At 23.3% G+C, this 16,857-nt stretch overlaps 3 protein-coding genes across 3 annotated transcripts; 2 read left to right on the top strand and 1 right to left on the bottom strand.

Moving 5' to 3' along the window:
• On the top strand, positions 1–7,185 carry PBANKA_1216700 (WD repeat-containing protein, putative; the record flags this gene model as incomplete). Its single annotated transcript, XM_034566227.1, has 1 exon — positions 1–7,185. The coding sequence occupies one exon, from the start codon at positions 1–3 to the stop codon at positions 7,183–7,185; it is 7,185 nt and encodes a 2,394-aa protein (XP_034422845.1).
• Positions 7,186–10,034: 2,849 nt separating this feature from the next.
• On the top strand, positions 10,035–14,252 carry PBANKA_1216600 (cyclic amine resistance locus protein, putative; the record flags this gene model as incomplete). Its single annotated transcript, XM_034566226.1, has 6 exons — positions 10,035–12,767; positions 12,976–13,287; positions 13,433–13,551; positions 13,670–13,726; positions 13,864–13,936; positions 14,157–14,252. 6 exons carry the CDS (start codon positions 10,035–10,037, stop codon positions 14,250–14,252), a joined length of 3,390 nt encoding a protein of 1,129 aa, XP_034422844.1.
• A 907-nt stretch (positions 14,253–15,159) lies between these two features.
• Positions 15,160–15,672, bottom strand: PBANKA_1216500 (peptidyl-prolyl cis-trans isomerase, putative; the record flags this gene model as incomplete). Its single annotated transcript, XM_034566225.1, has 1 exon — positions 15,160–15,672. The coding sequence occupies one exon, from the start codon at positions 15,670–15,672 to the stop codon at positions 15,160–15,162; it is 513 nt and encodes a 170-aa protein (XP_034422843.1).
• Between the last annotated feature and the right edge of the window lie 1,185 nt (positions 15,673–16,857).

Raw genomic sequence — 16,857 nt, 5'->3', positions numbered from 1 at the left:
ATGGATGTAAAGAAAGAAAATAATAATAAGGAAAGTGATAATAGTTTAAATTATTATAAAAAACAAAAATGGAATAATTCAGAAGATAGACAAATAAAATATAATAATAAAAAAATTAATGGCCATATAGAAAATGGAATTATAAATAAAAATGGTAAAACAAATCAAGACAATTCAAGTAGTGATGAAAATCCAACAGATGAATTGGGGAAAGGAAATATATTTGGTGCATGTGATAAAAAGGTTTATGACAATAATAGGAGCAAAATGAAAAAAAAAAAAAACATCCATCATAAAGATCTAAGTTACACCACCGACCAAATTTCTGATAATATAAGTGACACATATAAAGTATTAATAGATATATGTTTAAATGAAATTCGTAAAAAAAAAAACAATAATTTAGATGAGAAAAACACGAATTGCAGTGGAATGATAAAAAATAGTTACAATGCTCATGCAAATGTTAATGATATGGAAGACGAGTTTTCTTTAAACTTTGAAAATTTTAAAAACTCATCCCATAAAGAAAATTATATATCTATAAGCAAAAAACATCCATTAAATAATGATTATCTTTTTAATAATTTTGGACAGTTTAAAAAAATACGAAGTAAATCTCCCGATATAAGTATAAATAATAAAATAGACAAACAAGTTGACAATTTTGTTTTTGAAAATTATGAAGGAAGCAAGGAAAACGTGTTTAGTTTCTCACGTAGTGGAGTATATATGGGCTCCCCGACTAAAGTCGACCCTAATTTGATTTACCACAAAAATTATCTCGGTCTTAATGCACAAGGAGTGAATCATAATAAAGGGATTATTGATAAGAAAGCCAATTATAGTACAAGCAATCATATTTTTGATAAATCTTGTGGAAATAACGATATATATAATCAGAATAATTATAATTTAGAAATAAGAAATGGTAATAAAATCTTAGGTGATTTGAACAGAGAGACAACCATCATAAGTGTAGGGTCTCTTATCGATGAAATTGAATATGTAGAAGATTATGATAAAACGACGAAAAATAAAATATACAAGGATTATAATCAGAGGAATATGCATGATAGTTGTTCTACAAGAAATGATATAGAAAATGATATGTTCAATATTTTTAAAAATGTTATAAATATGTTAACTTATAAATATCCAGAGCATGACATAAAAAAAATTTTTTTTAATAGCCAAAATCGATTAAAAAATGAATATGAGAATAATAAAAACGCATCAATAAAATTAACAAGTTATGAATGTAATAAATATAATAATATATATAGTTTAGTGAAACAGAAATTATATTATACAAAAAATGATATAAAAAATAGAAATGACATATTAAGTTGTCAATATAAATATGATATATATAATAACCACTGTGTTAAAAATATACAAAGAAATGTGACTATTTTATCACATTTTTTACCGCATACAAAAAATCGGAATTTTATAACAAAAATAAAATTTGATCAATATTCTGAAAATATTTTAACATCAGGAATAGATGGGTTTATAAAAATATATCATTTAAATACAGGTAATTTGATATCTTGCATTCGGGCTCATAATTATGCAATCACTGATTTTGACATCCATCGATCAAACAAATATATAATTTCATGTGATGAAAAAGGGATAGTAAAGTTTACAAGTGTAGATAAATATAAAAGTAAAAATTTATTAACTTACCGAAGGACACTTTCTATGAAGAATGTTTTTTTCTTTTACAATGATATTGAGAATAGAATTGGTAGAAGTACGGGCTATAAGTATAAGACATATGCACTATGTTCCACCAACTCGTATTTTTTCATTATACATTTTGACGATTTAAATAATGATATGCAAATAATAAAATGGCTAAATGTTACGCCTTTAAAAAATTATAAATTCTCTTCCCATTTGCATTTTTCATATTCCCTAAATTATAACATAGCGCCGTATGTTTATGAAAATTTAATCATTTCAAAAAATCCAATAAAAGAGTTAAAAAATAGTTATTTAATTTTTATAAATACAAAAAATAATTGCTTAGATGATTTTAAAGATAAAGACTTTGGACCATCTTCATATAATAAAGTTGTTAAATTTCATTTATCTGCAACTAACACAATGGGAAAAATGACAAATTTTTCTATGAATAGTATGAAAAGAAAAAAAAAACTCACATTTATCCTTTTAACTACAAAGGTAATATATGATAATAATGAAGAAAATGATAAAACGCTTAGTATTACCCCGGATAATATTATTATAACAAAATATGTCAACAAGATTGATAATAATTTAAATAATAATGGAAATGGTGATGATGTTATTGAAGTTTCTTATAAAGGAGAGAGAAAAAAAAATAATAATGACGAAGATATAGAGTATAAAAAAATACATCAAAATTTTGAAATTAATATTTTACAAAATGTTAAAAATAATGTAGGATCTGTTTTGTTTAAAAAATTTGAAGATTTTAATGACGAAATAGTTATGTTTGCTTTTTCAAATACATGCTCGAATTTTGTTACAACTCACATAAATGGTGCAATATATTTCTGGAATCTTCGAGACTATCTTACCAATATTACAAAAAGAGAGATTAAGGGGGAAAAAAAAATTCCTATTTGCTGCTTTTACACATCTCTTTATGTTGAATTTGTGTTGGAATCGTCCGCTATTAATGAAACAAATAAAGCCAAGAATAATAAGAATGAAAATACCAATAATAATAAAAATAATAATAACAATAATAATAATAATGGAACCACAAATAAAAATAAAGAAACTGAAAATAATAATTTATTTGTTATATCGTCTACATCATGCTCTTCTTATTGTTATTCATCAAGTGATATGGGCAATACTTCAAAAAGTGATTCAAAAAATAGTAAAATGAAAAAAAAAAAAAATAAGGCAAACACATCAAATAATCCGAATACAGCAAATGCAGCATCTTTAAATAGCATATATATTAGTGAAAATAATATTGCGACCAATTTAGGTGACAATAGCACTATAATGATAGGTAACACCAATATTAGAACCGGAAATAATAATAATTTTTCTAATACCTTTTTAAACCAAGCAAATAATAATAAAAAGACCAAAAATACAACTAAAGATGATGCAATAAATCCGGTTGGGAATGAAAAATCTAATACTAAGCCAAAATTGAGAGCAAAGAAATTGCATTATAAAATAAGTAACATAAATTTTAATGCATCAGACGAATATATTATCGTTGCTGATGGAATTACGAATAAATCGAACTCAACAAAGGAAATGATAAATGCTGTTACGATGAAAACTAATATTTCTATATTTAGCTTACTAAATTTTGAAGAAATAAAATACTTCGATTTAAAAAAATGTGACAGTTATATTAGCTTTATAGAGCCTAATCCGAATTATAAAGATATTGTTTTATTTGGTTGTTTTCGTAAATATATTTATTTGTTAAATTTAGAGAAAAAAAAAATTATAAAAAAATATTCATATGATAGTGAATTAAAAAATTTAAAAGCACAATGGAATAAAACTGGTTATACATTTATTGTTTCACATAATTATGGCTACTTTTCTATTTTTACATTAAATAAAAATTATTCCTATAAATTAACATTAACAGAACAAATAACATCTTCACAAATTTGTTACCTTAATGAAAATAATAATAATAATAATGAAAGAGTTGATGATTTTGATAACTTAAATTTATTACCTGAATTTTTTTTATTTGATTCATATTATCCAAATAATGAATATGGAAGAAATGGTAATTCAAATCGTTACGAGTTGAGGGATTATGGTAACTTCATTGATATAACTAACAATTTAGAAAGCGCATTTAATATTGGAAGTATTGTGGGTACAAACTCAAACAATGGGTTACTTATTATCCAAAATAGCCAAAACCGTAGTAGTCGTTCAGAACGATGCGATACTTCTAATAATATGCATGATAATAATGAGGAAAATAATGATGGTTTTGTAAATGATAATAGCACTTCAGAGTTATTACGAAACCGAAGTAAACACCGAAGAAAAAATCGAAGGATCATAGAAGATAGTTCTGATTCGTCAAAAAAATCAAACAACACAATATATACATTATATAGTAATAGTAATTCGCGATGTTCTGGGAAAAATAGTAACAATTCTGTTTTTTCAGATAAAAAAAGTAAAAAAAAAAAAAATTCTAGCAATAGCAATAATGATGATATAAAAATAATAGATAAAAAAATATCACAGCCAAATAAATCTCATATAATAAACTTAGAAAATATGCCAGTTGGGAACGATGAAGTTATTACTGTAGAAGATGTGTACAGCGAATATGCACAGGAAAATTATAAAGAAAATGGAAAAAAGGTGAAGAAAAATGAGATAATAAATATTGACAATGAAATGGATAGCAACAATCATATGAAATATTTTGATAGTAAAAAGAAAAAAGGTAAATATTTATTAAAAGATAATAAAAAAAATAATAAAAAAATATCAAATGCAAATGACGATGATGCATTCTTAATCGAAGATAATGAATGTATACAAATTAATGATAATAATATTGTATATATTAATAATTCATATGAGTCGGTATTAGATGATAGTAACAAATTTGAAAATATTGAAAAAATTAAAAAATTAAAAACGTTTTTTATATTAAAAAGTGATGATATCAAAACTTCAAAACCCAAAAAGGAAGATGATCATTCATTTTCTGATTGTAATTCTTATTTTGATCAATATAGTTCTATTACCTTTTTAAGTGATGAATCAGATTATTATAATTATTCAAATTATTTGGATAATCTCAAAACAAATAGTAGTAGTAATGAAAATAGCAGCAATAATACTTATGATAGTATTAGTAGTATTGAGGCTTATGATACAAATTCATCTGAGCAATACATAGAAAGGATCTTTGAAGAAAATACATTTAGACATTCACAATGGGGTAGCGAAAATATTATGAACCGGCTTAAGAAAAAAGGCAAAACTTATAAAATACAATACGATGCGCATGCTTATAAAAAAGGAAATCCAAAAGATAAAACGAGGAGCAAAAAAAAAGGGAAAACTAAATGTAAGCATACTGAAAGAGTAGAAAAAAGTGATGATAATGAAGAAAACAGAGTGATTTTAAACAATTTTAACAATCCTAATATATTGGTTGATAAAAAGTTCAAAATATATGATCATGAATTGCAACCTTTACTTCCACAATTCACTAGTTTCAATTGTAAAAATAATTATTTTGAATATTTAAAAACAAAAAATTTTGATTCTATTTATTTACATTTAAATTATTTTAATTTTTTAAGAAAAAAATTAAAAAATAATAATGATTTTAACTATAAAATCCTTCTTCTATATGGAATAGTATATGATCTTTTGTTAATGTATGGAAATTATTTACCTAATTTTGATAAAAGATTATTAAATATGTTTTGTTTGAAAGTATATCACGAAAAAAATACAAATTTTAATAAATCTTGTGAAAGTTCATCCTTGCAAAAAGATGAAACAGAAACTGAAAGTTATAAAAAAAAACCTAAAGAATATGATAAAAAAATTGTGTCTTATAAGAGTGATAAAAGTATAGGTGAGTTAAATTATGATAAAACATTCTCAAACAATTCAACAACTGTTGTGTGTAATAAAATCGAAGGAAAAAATATGAACACATTATCTCGAACAATAGGAAGCAAATTATTTGGTGAGCCATTTAGAAATAGTAAGGGGAAAATGAGCTCCCTATTTATAAATGAAGATATTTGTAATATAAAAAATAAAAAGGAAAAGAATTTTATTAAAAAAATGAATCAATACATAGAAAGATATTTAAAAAAAACCAATAAATATTCAAATAGTGAAAAAGATAAAAAGAGATTTATGAATGTAATGAAAATGAGTAAAATATATAAAAATCTAAAAAATGAAAAAAATGTGTTTTATGACTTTTATAACGATGATTACATAAAACATAAAAATGGAATTAACCTGTCAATTTTTTATCAGCTTTTAAAAAGATTACCATGTAAAGATGAAGAAGATGTAGACTCATTTATTTATTATAATAAAAGAAATTATTGGAACAAAAATATTAAAATATTATTTAAAAAATATTTATCGCATTATGAATTAGTAGATAAAAACAAAAAGGAATATGATTATAAATTATTTATTTATTCAAATAATAATACTATTGTATATATGAATGATACTGTTAAAAACTTATTACATGTTTTGGATGAAAAACATAAGAAAACATTAGTGAGAGAAAATTATAATATATTAAATAATTTATCATTGAAAGGCAGAAATTGCATAATTAAAAATATTAATAACCTTTTTACTTGCGAATATTTTAATCCATATTCTGTTTATGTAAGATCACCTATAGATAATTATGATCTAGGTAGTTCGATAAATTATAATAATTCATTTTTCCAAAATTATTCAGGATATAATGATTTATTTAATGTGCTCAGAAATAATATATATGATGCTAATTTTGAAAATATAGGAAATCTTACTAATCGAACCGCACCATATACTAATACTGTTAGAACAAACAATCGTCGAAATAACACTAATAGAATAACAAGCCATTTATTTAATTATGAAAATTTAGCGCATCCAAACCAAAATACTGAAATAGCAGTTATAAGTGAAGGCTCATCTGCTTTTACTAGTGATCAATCTGCTAACTATTTCATAGAAGATGATTATGATGATGATTATGATGATGATTATGATGATGATTATGAAGATGATTATGAAGATGATTATGAAGATGAATATGATGATGATTATAGTAATGATTCGAATTATTATAGAAGAAGAAGTAGAAGAAATACTACTAGAAAAAGACGACGCACACATAGAAGTGTTAGATCTAGTACTAGAAATAATAGATCACAAAGAAATACAAGAAATAAAAAGAAAACTTCTAGGAGAAAAAAAAATAGCCGCACAACAGAAAATACTACTAATGCTACTTCTTCTAGAAATTTGAATGTCAGAAAAAGTAACAGATTAAAGAAAAAGGAAGAACAAAACATTAGCACAAATAACGGAAATGCCAATAGCCGACATTTTAGAAATTCTTCTAACAACTCAAGAAATAGATACAATACTCGATCATCGAATAACAACGGAAGCAGAAGTTTTATTATATAAAACTTTTCGAAAGTATAGTATTTCTAGAGATATAATTTATATAATTTGATGGTATGTAAACGATTGGAAATGAATTATATATACTCAAGTTATTCCATTTACTATTATTTTCCCAAATAGAAACTACAGCAAGAAGAAATGAAAACCCAGCTTCATTGGTTTTCGAACTGCTACAAAATTAACAATATATATTTGTTTAATAATACAACCCTGAATTTTCTAAAAACCATTGCAATTATTATTATAATTTATAAACTTAATTTTTGTATAATTTTTAATGCAATTGAGATATAAAATAAAAACAGTAATCGGTATATACTCATGTTTTATGCTCAAAAATGGGAAGAGTAATGTAGAAGAAAAGAAATAAAATAATAATATTATAATTTTGGATTTGAGCATTATTGTATGTGTGGGCTTCTTTGAGCATGAATTACTATTTTGTTAATAATATTTTTGCAGGAAGTTTTATATCTTACTTTAATAGAATATATGAAAAGGGGGAATATGTGCATATCTCTATACATAAGAAACTGAATATATACATATGAATTTCCATATCAATTATTAGAGTATGAATCCAGCAATTCTGTGCAGTTTTTTATTTTTTTGTAATATTTATAAAATATTCCATATTTCAGAGAAGATATGACAATAATTTTGTTGTAAAAAAGGGGTATTTAATTATGTGACTATGCCTAATTTTGTAAAAATATAATTAAATTTTTTTTTTTGTAGCACATCGTAATTATGGCGTATATGCGTATATACTATAATATATACTCATTCGCATGGCTATTTATTTTAAAAAAATTAATAGAACAATTTGAAAGCGAAGGAAATGCCTAATACAGTTGATACCCATCTATAAATGCCTTTAAATATTATTATGAAATTAATTTAAGTTAAACATTAAAATATATGCATTAATTTTTTTATATGATTATTTATTTTCCAAGATTGTCAAAAATTTCCTTTCATTTTACGCATTTAAAAAATAAGCATGATGCTGAGTATGTAAACATTCATATTAAATCTGCGTTTATGAATTTTTTTTTTAACAATTTTTAAAAATAGCTGTTTTTCAGGCACTTTACAACGGATACACACATAAGATTATATGTGCATATTTTCTTTCCATTTCTTTTTTTATTTATTCTTACCTATATTTGCACACGTATACCTGCGTATATATATATGCTAATTTTTCATTAGACCTTAGTTTTTTAAGATGCCTTTATTTTATTTTTTTTGTTATCTCAAAATTAGTAAACTATTTTTACCGCTTTAAATAAGTATAAATAAAATACCATACAATGATTAAACCCTTCAAAAAACGAAAAAAATGGAAGCTCATGCTTACAACGATTATATGATGACAACAATACGCAACTATTTTGAGTTTCTTTTTCATTATGTTTTTTACTTTTTTATACTAGGTAATGTGCTTCTTATAAGTATATTTTGCATATAGTTTATATTGTACTTTTTTTTGTGGATTTAAATGTGTTTTCATTATATGAACCATTTAGTTCCTGCTTTACAATAACCCTTATCGTGTTGATCAAATAGTACATAAACCAATCATAACGATGTAACGATTATTGCATAATTACATACTTAACATGCTTATATATATATTTATTTATTTTGTAATTTTAAAAATAAACAAGTTTTAATTTAAACATTATTAATGACGCTTAATTTTATAAAAATAGTATGGAGAAATGATTTGTTATACATTGTGAAAATACCTTTTGATGAAATAGCGTTTTTAAAAAGAATTTCATAAAAAAATATAAAAAATAAAATGAAAAATGATAATATTATGTTGTATATAATCTAAGTTTTAATGAAATATGCATACATTTGCATTATAGCGTAAGAATATATAAGTGCCTAATCCTAATATGGGTATATGCATTTTTTTTATGCATAAATTCAATTGATAGGATTTAAAGAATAAATTTGGAAAGCATGCATATTTATATTTAATTATTTGTTTACATACGAAACGGTATATAATACTTTCTGTTTTTTTTATTATACACTAGTACAATTTTTAATAATTATATTTTGTTTGTATTGGTAAAAGAAATTATTAAGAATAGTATATTTTCATAATAATAAAAAATATATGCATATTATATATAATTGATTGATCAATTTACAGCAAGCAAAATTTTTTTTTTTTTTTTTTTTTTTTTTTTGCTTATATATATTTAAAAAAAAATAATAAAACATTGAAGTAAATTTATTGAATAAGAAGGGGACTTACAATATTTGTTTTGCTGATTTTACGTGCAATTCGTTATAAATCGCGAAGAAATAAGTATTTTGCAGTCTTACGATGTATATGAATACATATATTCTTAAATATGCTGAGATATATTCCGATCGTAACACAACTTAATTATCCATACATATTTGCAATCTCATGAAGTATAGATTAATTTTTACAAAAAAATAATTCAAATAATCATGATTCAAATTTTTTGTCCTCCATTAATATTTAAAATATTGTAAAATTTAAGATTATATATCGTGATAAAATTCTGAAGGTGAAAATAGATATATGAACATAGTGCAACTCATTTTGCTCCTAGTTATGATTACAGATATAAATGCATATATATATTGGAATCTGATATAGACGTGTATAAAAATATAATATTAATAATACACGCGTGTAAAGACATATTGTGGCGTTTCATTTTGTATGTCTATATATATTTTTATACTATTTTGCACTTTTTCATATTTATTTCATTTATTTTTTGGAGTTTTTCTATAACATTGCTCGTTATCACCCCCCTGTATCTATGATTTTTAAATAAAATGATAAAGATATGAATAGAATATCGTTATATGATTTTGTGTTGGACGAAATAAAAGGAGGAAGGTATTATGAGCCATACCATAGTGATAATGAAAATTCTGAAGAAAATTATAATGGTGAAAAAGGTATGGAAAATAATTTAAAACATATGAGCTATAGTAACATTAATCAAAACACGGAAGAAAATAAACATGATTTTTACAAATTTTTGGATGACCTTTTTAAAACACATACAATACCAGATAACGCTTTAGAGCATATGATATATGTGCCAATTTTTTTTGAAAAAATTATGAGTTTATCATTTTTGTTATGTTTAGATAATATTCTTTATGACATAACATTTATGCCTATACAAGTAATTCGATCAATTTGTATTTTATTATACATTTTATTAAAAAATATTAGTAACAATTTTTTAAATCGCTTCATTGATATCAAAAATTTCAAATTTTATAAATATGCAACCACTTGTAATTTTAAATACTTAAAAAGATACAAAGCTCGAGTAATCAAAAATTCAAATAAATTTATAAATACTGAAATGATAAGAACGGGTAAAAAAATAAAAACTAATGACAGCAATGATCTAAATAATAAAAATTTAATTTATGATTATTCTTACAACTTAAAAAATTATACATTTGATAAGTTTTATGGTCATCATGATATAGATGGTTTTACATATAAAAATGTGTCAATTTCAGAGGATGTGATAATTTCTGGAGAAAACGATTCTATTAATAATTCTATGGAAAATAATTTAGTATTAATGAAAATAAAACAAGGCAAAACTTGTGGTGATGAATTGAATACTACTTGTTCTCATAGTGATATAGAAAATAATAACACTAGTAGTTTAGATATTCTAGATAATAAAAATATTGGAAGTAGTGATGAATATCATAGCAATTATAGTAGCAGCTTTTATGTACCAAAAGTATATTGCATTGATAGTGAATATTCAGAAAAAATATATTATAAAAAAAATATTCGCGATGCTTTAGTTAAAAAAAATTCCTTAGTAAATTTTAACTATGCATATAGTAGAAGTATAGGGGATGGAAGCTCTATTGATATTAATAGAAAAGGTTTTGGAAGAAAAAGAAAAAAAAAAAAAAATTTTAAATTATATAGTATAAATTCTTTTGATAAAAATGTTAAAAAAAATAGAATATTTATACTTATTTATTTTCTATTTAAACCTTTCAATTTTGTAACAAAAAAATTATTCAATTTTTTTAAATATATAGTTAAATATGTTTATTCGTTTTTTCTCATTATATACATGAATATAATACACTTTTTTCATATTAAAAAGTTGTACACCTTTAATTATATTAAGAAAGAGGATAAAACAAAAATAATCACCAGATCCCTTGAAATTAAATATTTGCCCAGTAAACAGCAAACTGGTGATAACGTCAAAAATGAAAAAAACAACGGCAATGATGATTGTGTCCAAGTATATAAAGAACATATAAACCCTACTCAGGAAATGAATAACGTGTCAGCACAAATAAAGGCATGCGACAGCGACCTTCAAAAGCCAGAATTTGAAAAGGATGAAAAGGATGAAAGGAAAGGAAAGGAAAGAAATGGGGAGATCAGCTATTTAGAGAACAAAGTACATGAATCAAACGTAGAAAAAAATCAACAAATAGAGACTGAGCATACTACAAACGAAAATGAAAAGGCAGTGAATTTTACTAATATAAGGAATGTAGCTAATAAATATATAAGTAATAAAAAATTGAATGAAAAACATAATTTTAAAAAAAGAAAAGAAGAAAATGATGCAAATTGTAAGGATAAAAATATTATATACGAAAAAAGTCAAGAAAATACAAAAATAAATAATGAAACAAAAAATGAAGGTTTTACGATGAATGAACAAAATGATGATAGCTATTTTTATTATACATGTAATGAACATTATTCAGAAAAAAAAAAAAAAAATGTTAAAAATGTGAAATATATGAAAAAGAAACTTTTAAAGGATCATATAAATTTTTTAAATTTATCTTTCCCAGAATATAGTGGATTAATAAGAACATCATTAATTTTAATATGTATATATATTTTTTCATTTCTTGATACATCTAGAATTTATCATTATATTCGAGCACAACCATTTATGAAACTATATGTTGTTTTAAACATGCTTGAAATTTTAGAAAGATTATTGAGATCATTAGGCAAAGATTTAATTGATAATATGATTAGAACATTTATAAGGATTATAAACTTACGATCATATATATATATAATTCGCAATCACTATAATAATATGACAAACGATGATGAAAATTTTAGCAATGAATCTTTAGAGGGGCGAAGAAAAGAAAAATACATAATAAATAATAATAGTAATAATATATTACAGGAAGAGGGAAATGGAAAAAAGAAAAATGAAAAAATAAAATTCTCAGAAATTTTCACTAAAGAGTATCGAACAAATTCGGATATATATATAAATTATAAAGGCATTAATTTTAAAAAGAATAATAAAAATAATGATAACACAAATCCCTATTTCAATAAGGAAAAAAATATGTTTTCTTTTTTAAAAAATAATAATGAAATGCCAGCAAATTTCAAATTACCAATATTCTATCCTTTTTTAAGTATATTAATCAAATTCATTTTGCAATATATTTTTGTTCTCATCTATATTTTGACTCATGCTTTTGCCCATCTCATTCGGTTCCTTTCTCTCAACATTGCAATTAATTCTTCAGAGGTAAGTTATATTTTTTTCTATCATTCTTTCTATAGATATGTATTTCTTGTGATAAATTTTGATCAAACAACAGAAAACATGTCTCAATAATAATACAAATAAGAAATATTGTTTCATTTTTGTTGTACAATTAAGAAATATAGTGTACATATATGTTTTTTTATTCCTATAATTATACACATGTATATCTCTTTTTTTTTATTTTCAGTCTACTATGTTTCTTATTTTAGTTATGAGCAATTTCACAGAAATAAAATCAACAGTATTTAAAAAATTTACCAAAATATCCTTATTCACAATTGTAGCTTCAGATGCTGTTGAACGATTTTATTTATTTATAGATGCTTTTCTTGTTTTATTGAAAATGTCAACAGCTTATAGAACACAAAATTCGTTCCTTAGTATTACTAGTTGGTTGGTAATTATTTTATTACTTGAGGTTGGTGTTGATTGGTGCAAACATTCATACCTTTTGAAGTACAACAAATTAAAATCCGAGTCTTTAATCAGATATTTTCAAGTAAATATAGTTAATAAATATATGCATGTATTTATGCAAATATCTGTATTATATAATTCCTCACAATTAATAAAAAAACAAAATATTTTCTGCATTTTTGCATACATATAATATGCACAAAAAATATATTTTTTTTCATTTTTAGACTTTGTTAGCAGATGTATTAATTTCAAGAACAAGAAATAATAACATTTATTACATGAACACGCTATCATTTGAAGTCCCTTGCAAAAATATTTTTTCATTTTCACATATACCAACAAGGTAAAATTTTTATGATATCATTATGTATTTTCATTTTATTTATTAATCCTGTTTTTCATATATATTTTTGCAACTGCACAATTTTATACAATGTATGTTTAATCTTTTAAATGTTTAGACGACTTGGATATATGTCAATGCCAGTTGTGACCCTGATTGTATGTTCACTTCCAAGGTAAGAATTTGTGCAAAAAGTAAAAATAAGAAAAATTTCTGAGTATATAAAATTAGATACATTCGTTTCCATAGGCCCATAATAAGATAAGTAAACTTCATATGGATATATGTATTTTCTTTTGTTTTAAATTTCAGACTAAATTATTTATCAAACATTTCACTGTTGTCATTCGCCTTGTCTATATGGATTTGTTTATTCCTTTTCAAGGTAATTAAATAAATGAACATAAAAAAATATGCTTATATTCATATTTATAGCCATTAAAACTGCAATGTCGTATATATTCCCAGGATATATATGCAGATACATGATTTAAAAGTTATAGATAATATATGGCATTTCTTACATGATTATTAAAAAATTTGAATATAAATATTTATTCGCACATTAAAAATGCTTTTTTTTTTTATTTTGATCACTTATATAGATAATATTATCAATTATGATCGTATCCTATACAATATCTGAAAAGCATCAACTCAAAAATTTGAAGAAGCCATATGATGACATAAGCGCTTTATGAAGAGAATCAAATAAAACAATATTCAATTCTTTATCATTATATACCCTTTAAATATTTTAAAGGACTATAAAGTCACAAATATATTTATTTAATGTATTAATTAATTTTTTTCACATTTTTAAAAAACATGTTTTTGTAATTGTTTTTAAAGTAAAACTTTATTCTATGCTAATCTGATTTTTAAAACTATTATTAGCATATTTATAAAAATTGTTGATATTAGAAAAATCGATAATAATGGCATATATTTTCCTTTTTATATTAAAATTGGAAATATATATTCTTAATTTATTAAAATTTTATCGTTTTCTCAAGTATTCTTAAAATTAAAGTGCTCAATATGAATATCAGGTTTGTTCCACAAAATGTATTATACTTTAGTTATATTAAATTGGTTTGTGCAAAAATTAATAAATTTAAAGTTAATGTGTTTTTCATATGTTCATGTATCAGTGAAAATAATGCAGTTTCTACAAAGAATATATGTATATTATATAAGAATTTTACATATTAATTAAAAATTATATATAAATATTTCTATAATATTAAAAATGTAGTTAAAACTAAATTAGTTTTATAGTAAATACATCTTTGCTTACACAGTCGCATACTTACGAACATTGAACTGTAGGAATACACATTGTAAACACAATACTTGGTTTGTTAATTATTGGACTAGTTAATTGCTGGTTAGCGAATTATTGGGCTAGTTAATTGCTGGCTAGCTAATTATTGGGCTAGTTAATTGCTGGCTAGCTAATTATTGGGCTAGTTAATTGCTGGCTAGCTAATTATTGGACTAGTTAATTGTTGGCTAGCTAATTATTGGACTAGTTAATTGTTGGCTAGCTAATTATTGGACTAGTTAATTGTTGACTAGCTAATTATTGGACTAGTGAATTATTGTTTATAACTCACCACAGTTGGTTATAACAACGGGCCTTTTGACGTATCCGCTGTTAGATCCTTCTTTTTCCATATCCCTTACAACATTCATGCCTTCAATTACTTTTCCAAAAACAACATGTTTTCCATCTAACCATGGGCATGGAACTAGTGTAATAAAAAATTGTGAAGAGTTTGTGTTTGGTCCAGCATTAGCCATAGATAATAAACCTGGGGTATCATGTTTCATTTTAAAATTTTCATCTGTAAATGATCTTCCATATATTGATTCACCTCCTGAGCCATTTCCATTTGTTATGTCACCACCTTGACACATGAATTGGGGAATAATTCTGTGGAATATTGAATTTTTATAATGTAAATTTTTTCCTCGTGAACCTACTTTATCTCCTATACATAATGATTTAAAATTTTCACATGTTCTTGGAGTGATATCATTAAATAGTTCAAATACTATTCTTCCAGCATTTTTGTTATCAATAGAAATATCAAAAAAAACTTTTGCTCTACTCATTTTGGATAAGTGGGAATTTTGTAATTATATATAAAAATTGTATTTAAAACTAATGTTTATTTATAAATAATATAAAATTTATTTGTATTTTATTATAATATTTTTTTGTAAGCAAAATTTAAATATTTTAAAAATATGTAAAATGAATTATTTTTTGATGCAAAGATATTTATATATATATATATATATACACTTAATTTATACAAATGTTAAAGTGATTATTTCAATTAATTATATTTTTTTATTGATTTTATACATAAAATAAATTTGGTGCATTTATATTTTGCTACGCATCCTCTTCTTTTTCATCGTTTTGTCGTTTATTTATAATTACATTATTTTATGTTTATTTGTGGAGTTTACTCTTCTAAATAGCATATAGTGCGGTGTTTTGTTCCTAATATTGCAATATTATTGTTTTTTTTTTACCCGATAAAACTTGCAGCTTACAAATATTACAAGAAATTTATAATATTTTTATTTTTCTAGCACATTATAGTGCGAATTATATAAGTGTATATTTTATGATATATACAAAATTTTATTATGTAGTATATATTGTATACATATACCAAATTATTTCCCTTTTTCTAAAGCTTATATAAATATTTTTCATGCATAATATATTTTCCTAACAAATTTAATAAAAAATCTATATACTTTTTTGCTCAATATTTTTTGTAGAATGTATACTTCCTGTATTCATATAAGGGGGCAGAGGGGACAATAAAAATATAATTTTTATAAACTTATAGAATAAAAGTGTGATTCCCATTATATATTTATATTAATAATATGTGTATAGATATCAAACCCTTTCTACATGCTATACACAAATTGAGAAAAAATATATGGGGTATATATTGCACTTTTAGTCTCATTTTTTTTTCATAAATATACATGATCATACATATTTAATCGAAGAGAAATATGTAGGTCAATTTGATGTATATATAATTTTAAATTGGTATGCACTTTACTGTATCTAACATCACACTCCCTATATTCAAATATATATATTATTAATGTTGGAAGTATATATTTAATAATTAATCCTATATATATTATTATATACCCTTTTGTTATGTAAATTCAAAAAAAATAGTGTGCATAAAAATTAAAATGAGGGAAACTCTTTTATAGCATCATTATAAACATATTTCGATTTTTTTAAAGGTACGAATA

Source organism: Plasmodium berghei (genome assembly GCF_900002375.2).
Source record: "Plasmodium berghei ANKA genome assembly, chromosome: 12".
NCBI lineage: Eukaryota > Apicomplexa > Aconoidasida > Haemosporida > Plasmodiidae > Plasmodium > Plasmodium berghei.
This window is presented reverse-complemented; position numbering and strand designations above follow the sequence as displayed.